The 24,029-nt window shown below is 31.5% G+C and overlaps 1 protein-coding gene across 9 annotated transcripts in view; it reads right to left on the reverse strand.

Moving 5' to 3' along the window:
* The window catches only part of ADGRL3 (adhesion G protein-coupled receptor L3), an 851,742-nt gene that overhangs the window by 1,756 nt on the left and 825,957 nt on the right, over positions 1–24,029 (reverse strand). For 6 of the 9 annotated variants that reach the window (XM_036853248.1, XM_036853247.1, XM_036853246.1 and 3 more), the window contains one exon: positions 23,157–23,253. In XM_036853248.1, coding sequence (XP_036709143.1) covers positions 23,157–23,253 — 97 coding nt within the window. Of the gene's footprint in view, positions 1–1,812; positions 1,865–6,417; positions 6,547–23,156; positions 23,254–24,029 lie in introns of all 9 variants that reach the window. The other 3 variants (XM_036853251.1, XM_036853252.1, XM_036853253.1) reach the window with 3 other exon arrangements.

Genomic DNA, 24,029 nt, shown 5'->3' on the forward strand with positions numbered 1-24,029 from the left:
TGAAGTATGTATAAATTGCTAGCAATTTTAATTAAGTATAAAATGTTTGGAAATAAAAAAATATTAAATCTATATGTACATATCTATATGTATATGTATACTTGGACAATTGATAGAAATCTTATAAACAGACAAGAAGTATTTAAAGTAAATCTTTAAAAGAATTTAAAAAAACCCTATAAATTTGCAATTTCCACACAAACATTGTTTGACAGTATTTGAAACATATTTGGTTATAACTTAGGGGAAAAAATGCAAAATTTTGCTGTAGTCATTCATAGCTTTCAATTTATACACACCAAAGTCAATCCAATAATTCATTACCTTTAATTTTATGTGCTGTCTTAACATTGCAATAAGTATAAAATTAACATAATTCATGTGTGGTACTTTGAATATACTGGTCAAAGTAAAAGATTCAAGCAGTTTCTAATAATCTGATATGTAATTTATAAGATTGAAAATAATCCCTATACACAAAACTACAAAAGGATTATGTTAAATTTGTCAGAATGATATAGTCATGAAATAATGCCTAGTCAAATAAATGGCCCTTCAAAATAATTTGCACATAGGAACTTTCAAAACAAAAATATTTGGATTTACTTTCCAATTTTTTTTTCTGCTATAAGTACTTTGGTTACTATTATATATTAATCTGTTAGTAATTGTTTAGGGTCATTAGATAATTCTACAAAAGACTGTAAAGACATGGGGGATCTGATTCCTAAAAACGCAGTGTCAGTATTGAAGGTTCCATTTCATAACGAGTGATGACTTTGTGTGCATATTAAACTTTGGGTTTAAAAGAGATTAAATGTCTTATTCTGGGAAGAAACAGCTGCAGTGAAATAAATTTGACCACATGCTTCTTCAAGGTTTTTGCATTTTCTTGAACAGAAATCCAAGGATCTATAATAGTTCCATAAATCTCTCCGAATGCAACCACAAAAGAAAATAAAACACAAACATTTAACAAATACTGCTAAATAAAAAAGGGTATTTCTTTATAGAACAATTAATTGAAGAATTCTATTAAACTTGTCAAAACATCACTAACTTGTGAAAATATAGCATTCATTCTATATCTGTGATGCAGTTATGTTTACCAAAACTGAACTAGTTCATTACTTGTTTAAATAAAGTATCCCAAATATAACAATTTTTATATGGACTTCTGATGCATACTCTGTATTCAAGTAACACAGTTTTCAAAAATAGCAATGCATTAAATACATTAAAAAAGCAGCCATCACAGACATAGGGTGAAGCGATTTATTTTCATGTTATAAGATATCTTGTAGACAAATCCACAATGTTAAGAAAAAATAAAAGTAAATGCTTTTTAAAGGGCCATATGTGATGGGTGATTGTTGCTGCAGAGTCTGCTATGGTAGGCTTGATGGTTATGGTTGAGCAACTGATGCATTGAAACGTGTTTATTATTTCTGTTGTCAATGCATTGGGTATGGCTTGAAAACAGCCATAGTTAAATAAACTGGGTATGTTGCATGTGACATGTATTTGTATGATGGAATGTAGTAATGAAAATTAAAAGTTTATGAATTACTTAGCAAAAATAAATGCTTAATTTAAAAACAATTTAACTCACACAAACATTACATGAGACTTAACAACTATGTTATGTGACACAATAAAAGAATCAGACAACAAAAGCGTCTAATCTCTAATTAACATATATTTATATAAGTTGATTCATAGGTTCTTTAGTTTTTAAATTGTGAGATGAACTGTTTTTAATAACTACATCATCTATATGTGATGCAATAAAAGTGAACTAAAAAAAATTACATTTGATATGCAATGTTTAGCTTTACTCCCATACTTGTCTCTCTGTAGGGCTCTAAACGACAGCATGAAGAAAAGGAAAGAAAAAACAACAAGTAAGCTTACAGCGACAGTAGAAGAAACATGAGTAAAAAGCAAATTGATGATATGCAGAAAAAAGAGTCAAAGGAAATAGTTCCACTGCCCCAAAATTCATGAGTCTGTGTTACATGGTTTATCATAATTAAAAATACTGAAATGTTAGTCAGAAAATAAGAAACCCCCATAATACATGCTAATGAGTCTTTAATAAGCGTTTCTGCAGTTCATAAATTTCAAACAAATACACACTTATTTTAAAGTTAAAATTATCACACCAACCAAAGAGAGTAAAATCTTGAGGGCAAGCTATGACTATTTCCACAACTATAATTCAGTATTATGTATATGTGTGTGTGTATAGGTTAGGACATACTTGCTTCTAAGGAATGTCATTTAACTTTAAAATTTTTCAGTAAGATTATAAATAAATTCTTTCATTTATATACAGAGAAAAATACCACAGTTTGAACTTTTCATAATTGTGTTTTCTCTTATGTATCTTCTCTTTTCATGTACAAAGGTTATTTTTCTCCCACTGTACCTATACAAATGCTTTTTATCATTTGTAAATTATACTGATCGATACTGTCATTTCTGGAGCTCATATTCAAAAGTTGTATAACTATGGAGAAAGAAAAAGGTTAAATGCAACCATTATGCTGTATCAAGAAAATGTGAGGGGGAAAAAATACCACCAATCAATATCAGGTTTTCTTCTGGATTGTTGCACAATCATATGCAATCTAACATTTTAAAAGTTAATCCTTTAAGAACAATAGTAGCAAAATTATTAAAAAAAAGAAAACTGTCATATTTTAATCCTGTCAAAAAACCTGCTCTTGCTGATTTTGTTTATAAGAAGGTTAAATCATCACAAAATAAAAACCAGCAAAGTCATTGGGCTATATCATTTCAAGAGATTCCAACTTGTTATAATTTAGCCGTTGCTTTAGAGATACTGTTTTTGTACTTTAAAAGTCGATTTGCTTCTCAGCAAAAGACCAACAATATTTCAAAATGCAGAGAAAATTTCTTTTAAAGTTTCAAAACACATTTAGAAAAAGAATTGGAAATAAAAAGCCAAACTAGTATTGCAACAGATGGAAATTGCTAGTAGGCTCATTATGGCTCCTTCCGTAAATGATAACATTTTAGAACTGGAAAGCACATAAGAGATAATTGAAGTTCAGCTCCTGCTTTTTAAGATGAGGAAGCTTCAACCACAAGAGACTGAGCCTTATCTAACACCACTTCTGCTAACCGTGGCAGAACTGGGATCATAATGGGAATCTTCTAGATTGACTCTGTGCACTACTATCTACCTCCTTCTCTTCACATCTGCCTTAGGCTTTGAAAGCTATAACAGAATATTTATTTATATACTTTATACCATAACCTTGTATTCTTGACAACTATAATGTATTCTTCACTATATCCTATCCTAAAGATATGTTTTTCTTTAAAGTTTTAGAATTGAATTAAATTACTTTAAAATGTAAATTAACTTGTAAAAGCATGACTTCTCCATATTACATTTTGTTGACAGGTTAATCTATAATGAGATTTATCTAACAAAAACTAAATTCTCCAATACTGACAAGAAGATAATCGTCCAGAAATACTATGCATGAAGTTTTAAATATTTCCACAGATAGAATCTGAATCTAATATAACAAAATTATATTATTCATCTTTATTCCTAACTCTATATGCATTAGTAATACTGTAACATATCTTTACATATTTTAAATAAAGGCATCACAAACAAAAAATGGATACTTTAAATCTGAATGCTTCTTTGCTTGGATGGCATTGGTACAACAGAATTAAAGGACCAACAGAACAGAACCAAGTGGTAATTCAACATAAACCACTCCAGTACATACCGAGCCACCTATATTTCATGTAAGATTTCACCTTGCCAGTAAGAATATAAGTGCATTCATCTGAAAGCATAAGATTAGTAGCAATATGACAATCACCAAGTTTTTTGTTCAGTGGTAAAAAAATTATTTTAAGCACTACCATAGTTTCTTAACATCTCAAAAATATTAAAACATAAAGTAGTTGAACAATTCCATTTCTGACTCTGAAAACCAATAATAAAATTATTTACTTTTGTTTTTAAGAAAAGTCAGTAGAATTTAATTTACTGGCATAAACATCAAATCCATTCCAAAGAATCCTTTGTGTATTTTTTGATAATTTTAATAGCAATATTCAGTAATAGGCTCGATAGGAATAAAACTTTGGATTTATATGGTATTATTTTAAATTTTGTCGTGAGAATTTCACTTTGATAGTGTTTATAATAGTGTTCCATCCTTAGAAAAATCTCCTAACTTAGGATACCAGGAGTAAAATAAGACAAGAAGGCAGATACTGAATTAAGGAAAACATACAGATTAATGACTGTTAGTTTTTCATTATTTAAGACATTAGAAATTATATCTGAATAATCAAAAAAGCTAAACAAAATATGATCTAAATTATTACTTATTTTAAAACAATTTCCAACAACTCTTTGCATAAGGTGAATAATGTAGAATAGATTTAATATGCAAATATGGTGTAAATCTTCATTTAACATCTTTCAAAACTTATTAATATGTCAGAACAATTTACAATACTCTAATGACACATTTATGTCATTTAGCCCAATGAAAATAAAGAGAAAAACCTGAACAAGACTCTATAAGGTCTGCAAAATTGTTCTGACAAACCACATTTAGTGCATTATGTAATATACACATCATTGAGTGCTACAATGAAATAGGGACATTGACAAATGGTAGACAATGTAAAGGGGGACAACCATGAAGAAACTTTCTCCTACTGATAGCACTGAGGTTGCTTTACTAGAAAATGGAGGACTAAAAGAAGCCAGATTAACTGCCTTCAAGTATTTAAAGGATTGCCACAGACAGCAGAAAAATGCTCTGGCATCTTTGTTCTAGAAGGCAAACCTAAGCATCACGGCCAGAGGCAAATTTCGACTTGGTGGAAAGAAAAAATATTTATAACGAATGGAGCATTTCAACAATTGAATATATAAAATCCTGAGGTAGGAAGGGCCTCATTAGAGGAAATACTTAAGCACAGGTTGACAGAACATCCACAATGTGGTAAAGAGGATTCAATGAGTTCTATCTATTCTTTTGATTCTAAGTCTATGGTTCTTAGGTGTAGGCCCTTAAGAAACTGGATAAAACTGACAGTTTGCTTAATTATTTAATCCTATTGGAAAACAACTTGACTATTCCTGAAGTCACTTCTGACTTACTGGCTTTGGTATTTTTGAAATAATTTAAAATTATCCTTCGTATCTGACAAGGTGTCACCTGGGAAACTCAGATGGTTTTAGACACCCAATGACCATGTTGCAACAAACATGCTTTTCTGGAATAAGCATGCACACCAAGTTTTTCACACTCATGCCACTAATCTTTTACCTCTGACTGAGAAGGAAAACACACACACACACACAAAGATTCCCAAAGAGGATAATAGAAATTTTATTCAAGATTGCCTGGGAAAAATTTAAAATATTGCTAATCTGTCTCATGCAACTTGAAGGAACACTGAAGTCTCTTTGTTATTGTGAATTTTCATTCAAATATAATTTTAAATAGGTGTATCACTGACTAAAATTTTTCTTTTATGACACTTTTACTTGAATAATTTTTTCCTGTGGTCACTTTATTTATGATATGAATATTTTTAATTTCTTGTGCCCCAATACATTTTTTAGCTTAGAAAAGGTAAAAAGTCACATAAAAATGCTTAGGTTGTAAGTGGTTTTAAAGAGATTTATGCTTACGTGTTTGAGATACAATTAAATTTTTAAATCATTTAAAGTTGGAGGATATACAGAGGAACCATATTCAAAACCCTTGTTTTTAACATGCAGCCACAGTAGAAAAAGCATTTCATGACCTTCCTGAGCCAGTTCATAGAGGCAATATCAAGCTATGGTAGAACCTGATCTGCTACTGTTCAATTCACTGTTCTTTCCACCACAGCTTATTTCAGTGTTTTCCATGGAGTTGATCTAAGTGCTTTCATCAGTAGTGATGTTTGTGCCTAGAGTGTGCGTCATGGTATAACAGAGTAAGATTACTTTCTTGATCTTAAGATTGCTGAATCAAGTCTTCCTTTATCTTACTTACCTTAGGCAAATATCTCATTTCTTAAAATGAATACATAGGTATTTAATATAGAAATCAATCAACAACAAGAAAAGCACTGACAAACCACAATACATTTTACAACATTACAGAGAAACAAACACATATTGATGAATCAAGCATTTGTTTATCAGAAGGAAGGAATCCATTTCTTACTAAGGAAAACCTAAGGAAAATGGAAAATAAAAGCACCAAGAGGGGTGGAAGGCAAAAAGAGTCTGTGCGTCTGCTTCCAAAAGAAAGAAAAGGCAGGAGGAAAGAAAGAAAAATAGAATGTGGCCATAAAAGCTACATAAACTGGGACTCTCACTTGAAAAAATTAAGATAAACTCCAGCACACCTTGTGCGTTGTACATGCTGACAGAAGGGTTGTTACAGACCGCCGGTTCCCCAAGCAATGTATTATAGGGATTGTTAGTACCATGCGGACGAAGCAGAGCATTGCTTATAAGATGATTAGCCATGGCTCCTGGAGCAGCCCCATAGAAAGACAGAGAAAAAAAAAAAGGTCAATCAGGCAAATGTGTTTGAAAAAAAGGAAAGGAAACATTTAGAATGACAACAGTTGATATAGTCCTGATTACAGGCAGGCAGCTAGTTCGACTCAAAAATATATGCCACTAAAGCACACGTTTCCAACAAGGCACATATCCAACTCAATGGGAAAGAAATTAAATGATTTACAATGTTGATTAAGCCACATTTAGGGTCTTCTCTTTCCCAGAGTGTAAGCAAAAATATATTCCCATGCTTGCTAAAAATGAAAAATTTTTAAAAAAAGCAAAATATTGTCTTCCATATAAACAAAACATATAACACAAAACAAAAGCTGAAAGAAAAGTTTAAAACACAGAAAGAAAAGTTAAAATTAAACAAAACATTCCCTCAATCACGGAAACCATTGGGTTGTTTTCAATGAAATAATAAAAGGCAACATTTATGATAAAACACTCATTTGGAGAGCAGCTGTTGACACAACAGAAGATTTTGACATTACTTAAAATTCTATGAAGAAGAATTCTTTAAATTGAAATAAACTAAAATGCAATCACACTTATTAGTACACCATAGTAAGCATACTAATTAGGTGAACTTACAAATCTGATAAAATGATCATAAGGATATTATTTTTAAATATTTTAAATAAAATATTAACTTCATGGTATCAAGCAATATATATAATTCCATTTTCCATTTTCCAACTGGTTGTTTGGACTTTGGCATAAAAAAGTAACAAAGTTAAACTCTTTCATCTCTTTATGAACAGATGTACTTAATCTCTAACATACTGTCAGTATGCATTACAACCTCCCACCCTCAAGAGTCATTTAACCAAAAAAGCAAAAAATTGAGAATGACAGTTTTATTAAATATAATTAGGCCATGTATGGAAATGATAGGCAGAATGTATATTTATGTTAGATGATAAAGAAAAGAAAAATGAAGAAAGAAAAACACAAATTATATAAGGATAGGTTGAAAACACAGGTATATATTAATTTAAATATATATATTAGAGAATAGAAATATATAGAACAGGAGAAAATACTTGCAAACAAATTTACAAATATTTGCAATCCAACAAAGGACTAGTATCTGGGATATATGGGACTTTGGACAACTCCCAAAAGTCAACAGTAAAAAACAATCAACAAGAAACAAAACCAAAAACAATCCAATTAGAAAATGGGCCAAAAGTATAAACAGACATTTATGGAAGAGGTATACAAGTGGCAAACAAGCTCATAATGAGAAAAGAACTGTTATTAGTCATTAGGAAAATACAGGTTAAAACCATAATGAGATATTACTACACACTTAAAAATGGTGGTGACAAAAATGCTGGCATGGATGAAGAGAAACTGGATCACTCATACTTTGCTGGTGGGAATGTAAAATAGTACAGCTACTCTGAAAAACAGTTTGCAAGTTTCTTGTAAAACTAAACATGCAATTACCATACCACCCAGGAATTGTACTCTTGAACATTTATCCCAGAGAACTGGAAATTTATGTTCACACAAAAACCTACAGATGAATGGTCTTGGCAGCTTTATTTGTAATAGCCCATAATGGGAAAGAGCCCAGATGTCCTTCAACTGGTGAATGGTTAAACAATCTGTGGCACATCCATACCATGGAACACTACTCAGGAATAAAAAGGAACAACTATCAATACACATAATGACCTGGATGAATTTCTAGAGAATTATACTGGGTAAAAGAGACAATTCAAAAACTGAATGATTCCATAAATACATATATTCTTGAAATGACAAAATTATAGAAATGGAGAATAGATTAGTGGTTTCCAGGGTTTAAAAATGCAAATGGGAGGGAGGTGGGTATGGTAATAAAAGGGCAGCATGAGGCATCCTTGAGGTGATGGAATGACTCTGTATCTTGGCTATGGTTGTGGATACACAAACTTACTCTTGTGATAGAATTGCAGTGAACTAAACACACACACACACACACACACACACACACACACAAATACAATTAAATACAAGTAAAAGAGAAGAAATCTGAACAAAATTGGAGGACTGTTTCAATGTCAGTGTCCTGGCTGTGACACTGTAGTACAGTTTTACAAGATATTATTGAGGGAAACTGGGCAAAAGGTACATAATCTCTGTATCATTTCATACAACTGCAAGTGAATCTACAACTATCTCAAAATAAAAAGTAATCTATATTGAATGAATATGACAAAAACATTCAGTCACTCATAGAAATGTTAAAAAAATGAAAAGGGAAAACTTGGCCATGGCAGTTTTAATTTTTTCTTAATCATAGCTCTTTGTTATATAGTAAATTACCAGTCAAATAAATATTTTGACCTCAAAATTGGGAAAGTGAACTATTGATTTAAAGGACAATAAAGCTTGTCTGATCGCTAGAGCTAGAAAGTTTCAGTTTTATCAGGAAATAAGCCATATGTTTGCATCCTACACATTCTGCAAAGAACTAGCATAGAACTAGCACAGAAGTTTTCTATGTGCTCGATGAATATTTGCTGAAATTGTACTTCATATACATTTAGATGTCTTTACACAGTGAGATGACAGATCTTCAATTTATCATATAATGGGCATATCAGGTTATTATTTCCCATTGATGAATTAAATACATGGTATATTAGTATGAAAAGCTAAAAAGAGTTGGCTAAAGTGCCTTTCAGATAAGAAATGGAATACTGTTAATCTTAAACATGGATATTGTTGATGTTACACAAATTTAAGATTAATTGTTTGAGACAGGATTTGGTCTGCCCAACATTTTTAGAAAGCAAACTACCTGTAAATTGTATCTGCTACCTAATATTTATTATTGCAGCCGTTTCTCAAGTAAAAAGGAAAGTTAGTTTTCTAACACAAGTAGCTGTCTTCTAAAGTTACTCTAAATAAGCATTGAAATAAAAAATGAAAGGTGTAAGCAACTTAAAATGAACTAGGGTAAAAACCTTAAAAATATAAAATTGCTCAAACTTTTTACACTTCCTTATAGATCAAATAACGGTAAGATCTTTATGCCTGGGACTTATATGTACATCTCTACACATTCCCCTTTATTCCTACACATTATGTAATTTAAACTAACTGGAAAACAAACAGTAGGCTGGAAAGATGGCTTGTCACTTTTTTCCCTGGCTTCATATAGCTTATAAAAGAAAATATTCCTTTTTTTTTTTTTTTAACCTGCTGATGTAAAAGAAGATGATCTCCTTAAAAGTTCTCATCAGAAGAAAAAAAACTGTAATTTTGTATGGTGATGAATGTGAACTAGACTCATGTGGTGACCATTTCATAATATATACAAGTATTTAACTGTTATACACCTGAAACTAGTATAATGTTATATGTCAATTTACCTCAATTCAAAAACTAATAAATAAGTGATAAAAGAATGTAATTTAAAAAAAGATGATCTATACGTTAGAATAAGGAAACAATTGAGTTGGGAAGAATCAAGCATAAGCAAGAAGCAGGTGACTCAATATTTTGGTTCCTGTTTAGCATTCAGTTTACAAAAAAGCTAGTAATGTGAGAATAAAAAAAGTTTAATCATACAAAAATGGAGCTCCATAATGGAATTCTAACAAAGCTATCACAATTTGTATAGATAATCTATCTGGTTCTAGCTTTCTTAGCATAAAGTTCCTTTTCAGTTTTTCTTAGTGTTTTCCTAATTTTTGAATGTACTTTAAATTTAAAGCACTTATATCAGTGAAATCTACTAATATAGGAAGACTGAATTTTAAAGTTCACTTATTTATCATCAATTCCTGCTGAGCTAGAAAGGCAAGCAACAATAGCAGAAAAGGATTGGTATACAGCTGTATTATGACACAATGTTGGTGAAATGGAACAGTATTCAGTCTCCGCCACATGGCTTTGGTAGCGTGCTTCCTCAAATCCGGGTGCAACACAGAATCTGTTACTAATCTACAGCCCTAATGAGTGACATGATTGGAGATCTACCTGCTGTTAAATCTAAAACTACACAAACATTTATTAAAAAAATTTAAAACTTAAAAATAAAATCAGTTTTTTCTTTATCCTTGGTATTAAGGACATTTTTTCCTGATAGAAAAAGAAACACTATTTATATTAAGTTGCTTTTTAACTATCGCTCATTTTTATACTTCATGCACCATTTAAAACTAATATAATATCACTGAAACTGATTTAGTCCTGAAAGTGGAGAGTTATAACACAAGTGAGGGCTCAGTCACAGGAATTACAGAGCAGGATGTAAAGTTTGGTGATTAATTTTTTGCAAAGAATATAAGGTTATGGGTAAGCTCTATGAGTTTGCTAGTTTGAAAGAATGAGGGAGATGTCTGAATAACTGAACAATTATCCCTCATTTGATTCACCTAGTGTAAGAAGTTAATAATTTTTAATGGACACTCACAGCTTGCTGTGACCTCAAGAGGCCATTTTTCCTGTTGGCATGCCAAACAAGTGCAATTTTCCTAGAAAGTGTTGCCTACAGTACCCACTCACATTTAGGCACTTCAGTTATACTTTTGAAAGGTAGCACCGACTGTGCTAAAAAAACCTGCTTCTTGCCAATGCCTAGATCTTTTCCTAAAAACCTGCACAGAACCTGTTTTCCTTCATCTTTTATGTGCAGTTACTTTTGTCTTTTCTCTGTAGCTGCACTGCATTTCACTTGTCTTTGCCCAAGTCTATTCTGTTTGCTTCTAGCTGCTTCTCTAATTTAATAGGGTCACTTTGAATTCTGATACTATTTTCCAAGGTTCTGTCCATCCTGCCTCTTTCTCTAACCTCCAACTAACTTCTGATTTGTAAACTTCCCTTCTAATAGCTGTGAAATTGCTGAAGACTTCCAAGAAAATCAGTGTTTACAGACCATCTGCCACTGTTTTTCAGCTGAAAAGTTAAGCTTACTGGTTAGCCAGTTTGAAAACACAAATACGTTGATGCTGGGAGGTAGTTACAGCCTATGTATGTGAAAAGCATGTTTATGTGCTAATTTCACTGGAATGTACACCCCAGGAAAACAGGGAATACATAGGGTTTTTGTTTTTTCACTGCTCTATACCGCATGTCTAGGATAGTTCTTAGAGCTCAATAAATATTTCCTTAATTAAAGAAAAAATTTATGTGAAATTCATGGCATCCTGAAAATATGAAAACTAAAACAAGTCATTTTATCAATTATGAGTAGTTTTATATTTTGAGTAAATTTTTGAAGAGTGCCATTTGTCTAATTTCTAATGTGATTTATTTCCTTCTAATACTACACCAGTGGCCATAATACTGAAACTTTTAAAGCAAAGATAAACATCCATATAATTATTTGGAAATAGAAAATGCTACCTGAATACTAACTGCAGATACTAATTAGAGGGGAAAGAAACAGTACAACCTGCCATGACTCAAAAAGCTAAATAGGGTAAAACAGCTCAAGGTGGCTGTGAAAAATAGCTGTTCTTTAATTCTCTGAGTCCTTAAATCCTGGCTACAGTCTAGTCATACCTGCATATTTGCTATCAGAAACAAGGGTCAGCTCTTTCATAAAACCATGGAAAAGGAATTAACATTGAATTTCTACATATGTGAATCATTAACAAGGCTATCAACAGAAGACCAAGCACAAAATCTTTATTTCTGGTGAAAGCATGATAGAAAGCAAAAGAGGATTTTCATATTCCACACTGAAAAACTTAGGCAAGTTTTTCTGATGATTTTTTGTAAGACCATAAGTTACTGAAAAAAGACTAAGTTCAAAATCACAGATAATCATTTTAAGAAGAGTTTTTTTAACTTTATACCTGAAGACTGAGGTTTTGATATAAAAGTTTTTAAATGAGTGAAATTTGAATGGAATAATGAGTACACTCTTTTCAAATGTGTAGTTTTTAACCACAAAACTGCTACATTTCTTTCCTTATGAAAATAAAATAGGTGTTTTGACATTGGGAGGCCCTGAATGACAGCACTGCCTAGGCCAGTTCAATGTGAACATGTAATTGAGGACTGAAGCTCCAAGGCAGATCCGCCTGCTTTGAAATTGTGAAGTAAAGAACAGATCTGAAACAAGATGACAGTTGGATCTCACTTGAATCTATATTATATCATTCAGAAACATAATTCAAACAACGTTTCTTCTTGACAGCAGGCTAACAAAAGTATACTGAAAAGCTCTTAAAATAACTTGAACTATCACTCTGCTTGCCCCTCACACTTCATTTTTTTAAAAATGTAGTTACATTCTTATTTTATCATATTGAATGGGCAAAGTTTTATAAATTAAGACCTTGGTGATCTAATGAACCAACTGAATACAACCATTCTGTAATAGTCACATACCAATATACGTCAATTTTCAAATTTTTATGTATAAACATATAACATGGTAAATGTTCTGTTTGTTTTATTTCAATAAAATAGTTTTACCTGGATGATTCTTTCTTTCTTAATGTACCTCATCCTCTACTTAATTCCCTCGTGGTTCTCTCTCCTTTGGTTTGACATATTTTTCTTTTATGAAGTCATTTTCATTATATATATCGACTGATGCATACAAGTCAGAGTTATACACAAAGCAGAGTTACTACTGAGTGATGACTTTGTGCTTTTGTTTTCAGACATTAATTTTGGCCCAAAGCAGAGATTTCATTTTGTACAAGTAAAAATAATTTCACTAATGATGGTATTTTCTATAGAATTAGAATACTAACTTCAGTGTAAGGCAAGGAATCTTTCACCAGGAGATGGTATCTATGAAGTTGTGAAACCCTTAAAATTGTATGTAAAATGCTTTTGGTGTATGTTTGTGTGCTCCGTTGTGCACACACATGCCTGCACTTCTTTCCGGTGAAAGGGTCCTGAGGCTTTTACTTCCTTTTCAATATTTAAGAAAAGTGGTATACAGGAAAAAAGACATGTCTCTTTCTTTGGCGAGTGACCTATAATATAAACAAGAAAACTGGAAAAAATGATTCAGAATACCCAAAATATATCTTATGTATGTAAGTATCACCTAATCAATTGCAGTATAACATAATGGAGAAAGGTTATAATCCAGAATTTACAATGGAATAAGATTTTAATCTTATCTAATCTACTATCATCGCTCAATATGTAAAGGAACACAGGTCCAGAGATGTTCATAATTTATTCAAGGTCACACATGACTCTGGTAGTTTTTCTTAAACATATTTATATCAGTGATTTTCAAACATTTTTTAGCACCCTCTCCCAAAAATATGTTTCAACAAAATTTTATTAGGAGCCTTATAGGAGTGCATTACTTTTTTATAATATGCTTTTCTGTAATATTCAATTATTTTATTTTCATATTCACATATTAATTCACATAACATAAATAAACAAAATTAAAGTAAATAGATAAAAGAGACTTCTAGAACTGTGGAGAACTGATTCAATAGGCATTTTCTATTTTAAATATTTTGTTTCCTATTTTTTGCTTTTCTATGTAACAAAACAATATCAGCACACATGCAATCTACAGAAAGACAGTGTAAGCAATGATTAGTTCAATTTTAAAGGGCTACTTTATAAAATAGAGACAGCCATATTAATCAAGACCAAGTTGTTTATAATAACAAACAAAGCTAAAATAATCTGCCTACTATCCTTAAAAGTTATACAAGTTTTAAAGCCATAGAAACCATAATTTTATATTTTTTACTGTTTTTATTCAAACAATTAATGAAATTACAAAGTGTCAAAGAAATGTTTTACTGAAAGCCAAAATCTCTTTCATCATTTTTTTCTAAAGTCATAAATTGAAGAGCTGACATCTTGATTTATCACACTGTGCACTTTTAATAGCCAACAAGTTAGCTATTAAATTTTAATCAACCTGCCTATTAAATTTCTTTCAAATGGTTCAGGGATACTTCAGCTTCTTTTAATAGCTAATTCATTCACTGGGAATCTATTAATACGGATTTCAATGACATGTCTTCTCCAGAGTACAGATTGGGTCATTGTTAGTTCAGTATAAAATGAAATATTCTGAATGTAGAGGTGTTGCCTCTATTTCAATATGTAAATTCAAAGCTTTAGAGTTGGGAACCCTAGAAATTACATATTCTGTTCTCCCTTATTTTGCACTAATTGGCTTTATACATGTCTTCTTCATCAGATACATGGGTTTTTCTACAATAAACATTTAGAAGTCAAATTCCTGGGTCATATGTGGTCCACATTTTCATTTTACAACATATTGCCACAATGCTGTCAAATATGTATGTATCAATTCACACTTCCCATAAGCAGTGTATATTTCTTAAATTCTTGCTAGGACATGGTATTGTCAGGCTGACATTTTGCCAATTTGATAGAGTATGAAGTATCTCATATTATTGTTATACTTTGCATTTTCCTGATTACCAGAGAGATGGAATAATTTTTCATATATTTATTGGTTGTAAAGGTTTCTTATTCTGTGAATTGCCTGTTCTTATCTTCTGCCCACATACATATTAGGTTGTTGAATTCTATTTATTGATTTGTAGGCATTCTTTACACAATATATGCATTAACATTTTGTTTTTTATATGTATTGTTTACATCTCCTTCCAGTAGCTCACCTGTTTTGAGTACTGTTTAAATTTTGAGATAGGACTCTTATCTGTCTTTTTCTTATAATTTATGATCTTTGTTATTTTGTCTTTAAGAACTCCTTTAACCTAAAATCTAAAATATATTTTCTTCTAAAAGCTCTAAAGTATTATTTTATGTATATACTTTTTTTTTTTTTTTTGCCCTGAAATTCAACACAACCTGGTTGTATTGCAATGAAGAAACTGATACCATTAGATATTCATTGTTGTTTTTTATTGGAAAAGAAGCTTCTCAGAGATCTTATGTTTTCTGATTGCTCTAGCCAACAGTGGTAGGCTTGAATCATAATTCTTGGCGAATCTTTGCTTTACAGTACAGGAAGTGGCTGATTTGCAAGTAGAACCTACCTATTTGAAGTCAACTCAAATAAATTTCCTATCTGTTCTAGGTATTATTATATTGCCTTGACAGAGGACACAGTTTCAAGGAATATCAAATTCAGGAGTACAGAGATTTGGGAAAGTTATATCTTTGGTTCTATTACTAAATGATTATAGGCAGAAGCTATTTACCAGATTTTTTAAACACAGTCTTTGCTCTGACTAAAATATTCATCCTTTTACTGAAATATAAGAAATTAAAAATTAAAGATAAAAGGATTCTACTAATAAAATATCTTGAGATTTTTGGTATTTGAGAACTTCCAGGAGAAAAAAATGATTATAAAATTCTTGCAATCTAAGTCCTACAACTGAACAGTTATGTATAGTAATTCAGCATATTCGATATCAAATAGTTTTGTAAAAAAATGTTATTGGTCAATCCATCTCCCCATATATTCACAATATTTTAAAGCTTCTCTTTCCCTGAGTAAATAGGATGAATGAATCCACTCTAAAGAACTGTACTTAGAACAAAATAAAGTGGAAAGAAATGAATAGTACATCAAGGAAATTAAGAAATAAAGATGTGAATAATTGCGCTTTAAGAATATCTTATTTCCATGAGGTGATAAAAATCATTCTGAAATACATTCTTGGAAGCTTAATTCTAATCTTCAGCAAGCTTCATGTAAAACTGTCATCATGGGCTTCCCTGGTGGCGCAGTGGTTGAGAATCTGCCTGCCAATGCAGGCGACACGGGTTCGAGCCCTGGTCTGGGAAGATCCCACATGCCGCGGAGCGACTGGGCCCGTGAGCCACAATTACTGAGCCTGCGCGTCTGGAGCCTGTGCTCCGCAGCAAGAGAGGCCGCGATAGCGAGAGGCCCGCGCACCGCGATGAAGAGTGGCCCCCACTTGCCGCAACTAGAGAAAGCCCTCGCACAGAAACGAAGACCCAACACAGCCATAAATAAATAAATAAAAATTAAAAAAAAAAAAAAAAAAAGGAGCTATTTAAAAAAAAAAAAAAAAAAACTGTCATCATAAGAAAATAATGAAAATTTTTATTATTGTAAGTAGGACTGTGTGGTCAGAAAGCCCCCGTTTGGAATTTAGATTGTGTTCTTTATCAGCCATGTGATTTTGGACAAATTGCCAAAAAACCCAGGTTCTTCATGGATATAAAGATAATGGATAATAAATAATGAACAGTGTAAAACAGGTAAATGATAGTTACACACACTAAAGGAGAAATCCCAACTTCACCAAGACTATAAAGAGGCACATTGTGTTCTATCAGAGAAAAGAATACCACTAATTTCTGAAGATAAGTTGTAGTATTCACATTTAGTTCTCAAAAAAGATACTGTTTTCTAAAAAAAATTACATCCTCAGCAACTTATACAAAACAGTAATATTTTAAAACCAATTGGAAATGTTCTATAGCACCATATTTAGAAGTTATCAAGGTAACCCACTGTGGCTTGTCTGATTTATAACAAAGAGGTAAGAGATACTGCTAAGTATATATAAAGGCAGTAAGATAATAAACCATAAAAATGAGAAATCTACTCTACATAAATAACCCCTTTGTGAAGGGATCTTTGAAAACTATAATAATAATAATAATAATAATAATAATAATAAAACCATTTTTAATATTGTGTAGCTGGCTGTGAGAGGCTGGATGATTTCAAGGATTCCGAACAAAGAGACAAAGTTAAGAGCAAAACATAAGAAGGACTCACTGGGCACGCATTTTAAAAGTTTTTCTTTTTCAGTTCCTGCTAACAACTTATAGAAAGAACATTTGCCCCAGATTGACTAGAGATCAATATTTAATATATTCCATTTTACAATGAAAAGTTCATTCTGAAAGTTATTCGGTCTCCTAGAGTTAGGAATCAGGGTATTAGTAGTATTGTTTAGTTATCTATTTGATGCAGCATCTCACTTTTTAAAATCTGTACCTATTTTGCTTTTGTATATTAAACTGATTTTTCCTGAAACAGAAGATATCCTTATTTTATTGTACATTTTCTGATTATTGAGGACACATACAAAGGAAAGAAATTAACACAGAAATCACTGTTGCCTCATTTACAATCAAGAATATAAAGGTCAAAAAATACTAGATATAAATATAATAATGGCGAATCTCAAATGAAAAATTTCTCCATGCCATGGGACACTTATTATATTTGTGCTCAGATCATTGTAATACTTTCTCAAAACAAAAAATAATTTGTTATATAGCCTAGTCTGATTTGTTAGCTATGCAAGAAGTGCTCTTAGGCATATGATTAACTGTTTCTGCACATTTGACAAATGTCAGCTTATATTAGAATCTGGTTAATATTTATAACAAATGATTTTATAATCCTTCAAAACAGCAAGGCTTTTGGGCAATATGACATTTTATGCATATAAGCCAAATTATATTTACTAACATTAATAAAATGGAGTGAATGAGTATGCATGTTCACCCTAGTAGCTTTAATTTATAGAAATCATTAATTGCGGTGAACACCACTTTTCATTTGTATTTTTCTTTAAAAACATAAAAACAAAATATGTTTAGTAGCCTGAATATTAATGAGACAGCAGGTGATTTATTGTGAAGTTTCATCCGTGCCAGTGACCAACCTCCTGGGAAAGACAATACAGGCTCTGAGAAGATATGAGTTTAAAAAGGGAATGAGTCACATCCCTACTGTGCTACATAACTGGTTATTTGGCAGGCCTGTCTAACTAGTGTTCTCTAAACCTCTGAAGGGTGGGAGGGCTTGGAGGAAAGAGAAGGCAGTGCTTGTTTATATCATTATCTAAGGTAGGAAGAAGAAATATTTTACCTTTATTTCCTCATTGTTAAAATATAGTTACAAATCAAAAATGGAAAGTACAACTATGCAGATGTAATTTGCATTTAATTTCTAATTTAAAAGAGATAATTCAGTTTTATTAGTTTATTTCCTTTTGTTAGCATCAAGGGGAGCACCATTTTAGGTAAATTATTTCTTTTACTTGACATTCAGGTAACCACCTCGTTCCTCCCACCTATTATTAGAAAATACAAAGTAAAAGAAACCTTTGGTAGTGAATGATGAATTTTAATAACATTATTGAGAGCACTGGCAAGGACCAGTTTTCATTTGTTAGAAAATATAAGTGAACTTCTGAATAGAATAATAATAGTACTTATTATGTCCCTGGCATGTTGTAAGCAATTAACACATATTAACTCAGTCCTCTCAAAGTCCCTCTGAAGTGGGTACTGTTCATATCCCTATTACATAGACACTGAGAAGTTAAGCAATTTACCCAAAGTCGCTGGGTTAAAACTCCTTACTCAAAACTTCGATGCAAAAAACAACTACAGATTAGACATTCTTCTGCCATATAACACTTAAATCTGGCTTAAATAAATATAGCTTTACTGGTCTGATCTCCATGAATAAAAATCTATACTGCATTAACTTGTGTGGGAGGTTGATAAGATGGAGAATGGGAGGTAGGGGAAATAAAACCCCACAATACAGGCCAAGTCATTGTTGCAGAAGGAGAAATGCCTTTTTGCTAATTCTGCCACTCAGATGCGGCACATTTTTGCAATCCACAGCTGGGAGGGGGCCACCTTTTGGTAATTCATATAGCAATACCATACTGGTAGCAGCTACCTAGCAAACCTGGATTTTAAACTGAAATTTCTGATGTCAATTCAACTTATTAAAAAAAAGAAAATGGGAAATGCAATTATATTATTCATGATGATAAAGCCTAGTAAAATCTCATTTCAGAAAAATCCCAATTTCCACATAAATCTACAGAAAGAGTGGAAATGTGTAACAATTAACTGAACTACCAGAGAAATTTCTCCCCAAATGCTTCATTTTTGGATCAAACTCAAGTTTCATAGGTATTGCTAATCTAAATCGCTCAGAATGCTGTTTGGCTAGCAGAGATTGTGGGTAGGGGATACAGGTGAAAAAGATTACCTTAGCTGCAAATCGTTTCTACTACTATCAGGAACTTAGAGCTACCAGAAATTTGGATTAGAGTTCTATTGGCCTGGGAGGAGCTTGGGGATTGAGGACTGACTTCGAGGTATGTGCAAATTGTATATATTTAAATGAACAAATGAATAAACCCTCCTGTGGGGTTTGTGAAACTTGGGTTTGGATAAGAGTTAACTTTCCTTGAAACTCTCTGTAATCAACCATCACCTTAGGGCTCTCAAAAAGCTCCTTCTACCTGTGTATACAGCGGCATCGGTGAAGTTAACTCGATGGTAACCCTGGAGTGTTGGGTATTGCCCTCAAGAAATTCTGGCTTCGTATGAGTGTGTAGCATTGTAGCCAACAAGTCAGCAGAAGAAAAATTTTTGAAAATGTATAGAGAACACCTGGAAAACATTTTCATAAATATATTCAAAGGACAATGTAATGAAAGTTTTTAAAGAGATGAGGTGACCAAATAACAAAATCCCAAAGAGAATATATAAGAATGATTACATAAATTGAAAATTATCAACAAATGTTCCAAGGTCTTGCTTGATTCCAAGGAGTAAAATGCCAATAGTAATCAAATTTATCACACTGGGAAATCTGGACAGGTAAACTGATACATAGGATGTAACAAGCTGGTTCAAGAACAGAATATTAGAGATGATTTGAAAAAATAAAAACCATTGAGAAAGATTTCTGCACTGCATGGTAGATGCTTTATTCTTAATGAATCCCAAAGATGATAATGATGGATTCTTGTTTGGAAGAATAGGTGATAAGACATACAGCATTTTAAAATAATTATTCTTTTGATGAATTGAGCAGTGGTATGAATAGGAAAGAAAACCTGAAGTGAAAATAGGACTTATTTTTAGACAACTTCTTGTAGTTTTCAAAGGTCAGAAGTATTCTAAAGGCAAACATAAGAGATTTAATATATCTAAGTTAGAAAGAAAGGAAAATGGAGTTGGAATTTAAAAAAAAATTGCAGCTGTAAGAAACTAAGAATGAATGGGAAGTTAGAATACTGTACATGAAGATGTAAAAATGCAGTGCCTAACATTTTATTTTAATAATAGGGAATACAATTTTTTGAATAAATAGATGTGAATAATTATGTTGCTGAGGTGACTGAAGTGTTTATCTGGAAAGGTGAATCTTGGATGCCACCTACCTAAATATGATACACACGCCTGAATGCAGGGAGGATAGGACCCTGGGAAATAAGACAAGATTAAAGAAGGAAGTTAAAGACTAGCTTCAGAGATATAATATGAAGAAATAAAATTTTAAAATACTGCACTCATCTAAGATAAAACATAATGAGATGAGAATAAAATGAGGAGTTTCTGACTAGGGGAACTAGGAAATTAATATAGGAGATCAGGAAGATCACTATGATGTCTACCACCATTAAAGTCACTGAGTGAAAGGAAGAATATATATCCTGAAGGAAAAGATCACTGCATGAACATACAAGTCATAAATTCAATTTAACCCCCTCCCCAAGGCCATCATCAAAGTAACTTATTGGATGTCACAAGAAATTTTATACCCTTTCTTCAATAACTTTAAGAAATATCTTTTAAAGCTAAAGATTTTAAAAACAGATTTAAACATATAATCAGACAGTATAAAATATTATTTTCTTTAAATATATTTCAAATTGACCTAGTCATCCTCATAGCACATATTCCAAGTTGAACTTTCTGAGAAGGAACTAAAAAGGGCACAGCAATGTTATATACTGTGATTGACCTTAAAAATCAAGGTCATAAAAATTATTCATTTAAAATAATTTTTAATAAAGCTGCATACCTTACTACCTTTACACAAATTTAGATCATAATGCTAAAACAAATAGTTATTTTACATATTTTATCTGTCTTCACATTAGGCAAATAAACAGTGCATCATTAAAATTAAATCTCATCTTTTGTTTAAATGACACTTATCCTACGGTTGCTGTGACCATTAGATGCAAGATACTTCTAATAATAAATCTTATTAATAAGGATAGTTTTCTTAAAGGAACATACTGTAAATTTTCTATGTATTATTTCTATGTATTATTTAAAGTAAAAAGAAAAATCTGTCGCTATGAAAGCAAATTTGTTCCTAAACTTTGGAGGCATGTGTAAGTAATTTGTTCTCTGTGGTTTAGGAAGTATGTCAGTTAAAAGTATTCATATTTAAATTTTCACAAACTAACCAGTAAAACTAAACTTAAAATGAGAAGAATACTTGAGAGATATTATGTAAAATAAACTAAAAATGAAACAAAATAAAAGGTAATTGTTTTATTTTAATGTATTTTCTTCATATTTGGAGGAATATTTGCACCCACTGTTTTAACTTAAGCAAAAGTGATGTAGAAAATTTAATATCATTACTAGGTTATAGTTACTATATCACTACCACAAATAAAAGTATGTAAATCAATCAAGATTAAATATAATATGGATGAATCCCTATATCAAATTCAACTTAGACACTACTTGTTGTAACTTCTTTTATATAAATACGATGCAACTTACTTGAGTAAAAGTAATTAACAGCACCAGCATCTGAATCTTTCTTAATCATAAACCATAATTATTAAATTATTTGTTTCTAAGTAGCATTTAATATAACAGAAAGCTCACAGAAACAGGTTTAAAACAAACAAATAACTCTAGCTTGGAGGCTAAAAAAATAACAATGTCAATCATAAAAATAACCACTGAATATATGCATAAAAAAATGTCTCTTTTAGGACAGTGCAATTAGAATGTGCTCATAGAAGCGCCACCCCCCAGATAAAAGTGTATTCTAAAGATTTCCCAGTACAGACTGTAGTGTACTCTAGCTCTCCACAAACATTATATCTACTCATTTTTACTGCAGTCAATTTAATTTTAATCACACACACACACACAGTGGGGAGGGGGAGAAGAGGGAGAAAGAGAGAGACAGAGGCAATAAAAACATCAACCACAAACAAAATAGTAGATTAAGGGAACTTCATTTTCAAAATCAAAATGATACCCCAGAAGCATTTTAACCAGAAGCACATACACACCAAAAAAATCATTTTATATATATATAAAATTTATATATAGTGGGTTTTTTCTTCTGTATCTTTAAGTATCCAATATTATCTGGACACATCTTTTTGATATTAAGATTAGGTGGGATTTTTCCCCAAATACACAGGTTGCCTTAAGTATGTATTAGAGAGTATAATTTTACTTCCACAAAGACTATGAAATTGCTCTATACGTGGGATAATGTGGAATTCTATGATGTTTAGCAGACTATATAGCCACATAATTGCCCATTTTCACTGCTTCCAATGAGGCCTGACAGCTCACCAGTTTATAACAGTGGCAGATGACTAGAGAAAGAAGTTTCTCACTTTTTAACTTACTTTCAGAAAAGATCTCCTGAAAATTCTGGATTGAAAAAACAAAAAGGCTTATGAATAATGGAACACATTACTACACTCAACCGGGTTTTATATCCTTGCAATATTCCTATCACATGGAACAAGGTCCAGAAGTTGCAAATAAAGCAATGCATTTAAGAACTTCTTAAAGTAATCACAAAAAAGAGTAAATATGAAAAATTATTTCTAATTACCTCTGTTGAGTGACGCTGAACTGTTTATATCTCCAGTAATGAAGGAAGACTCTGACTGCTTTCGGACCGTGTCATTCCACATCCTACGAATTCGGCTCTGGATGAGGGAAAGGAAAAAAAGGAAATGCACTCACCACACTGTGAATTTTCACACATATTGTTCTTTTTTGTTTCTATTACAGTTATATGAGGCTTATATTTCTGGCATCTGGCAAATATACAACTTCTACATGCTTGTAGTACAGTAGCATGAGAACATCAGGAACTAAATTAATGATAATAATTGGTTCTCATTAAGTGTATTCTTAAATGCCTATGCCAGAAATAATTATAACTATTTAAAAGGAATAAATGTAACATACTATACCAATTTAAACATGAAGATACATAGAAATGTACTCTAGATAGAATTTAATAATTTAAATTTCTAAGGTAAAACAAATTATTTTCATTGTAACTTTTATGGGAATGAGATATTTAAATATGCATTAATTTGTAAGTTGTATTAACAAAAGATTTACTTATGAATTCAGAATCTTGCAAGAAGAAACAGTTTGGTAAGAAAAGAACACAGAGTATATTAAAATGTTACTAAACTTAACATTTTCCATAAATTTTGTAAGACCAATGTAATTTTACAGGTTACATACTATCTCAACTTTTCTTTCTTTTGAAGGAGATAAAGGAAGTCGATTCATCTTTATTCATTTCTAGACAGTAGGAAGTTTTATAGAGAACTGAAAATTCTTACATCATTATATATATTCTCAAATTCAATTTTCCAGGTGTCTGATAATTCAAGAAAGCAGTGTAATATTTTTCCATTGGGGAGGACTTTTTTCTGGTTTATTGCTTTGCTATTTTATTTGAGTT

The sequence above is a fragment of the Balaenoptera musculus genome, chromosome 5 (genome assembly GCF_009873245.2).
Source record: "Balaenoptera musculus isolate JJ_BM4_2016_0621 chromosome 5, mBalMus1.pri.v3, whole genome shotgun sequence".
Taxonomy (NCBI): domain Eukaryota; kingdom Metazoa; phylum Chordata; class Mammalia; order Artiodactyla; family Balaenopteridae; genus Balaenoptera; species Balaenoptera musculus.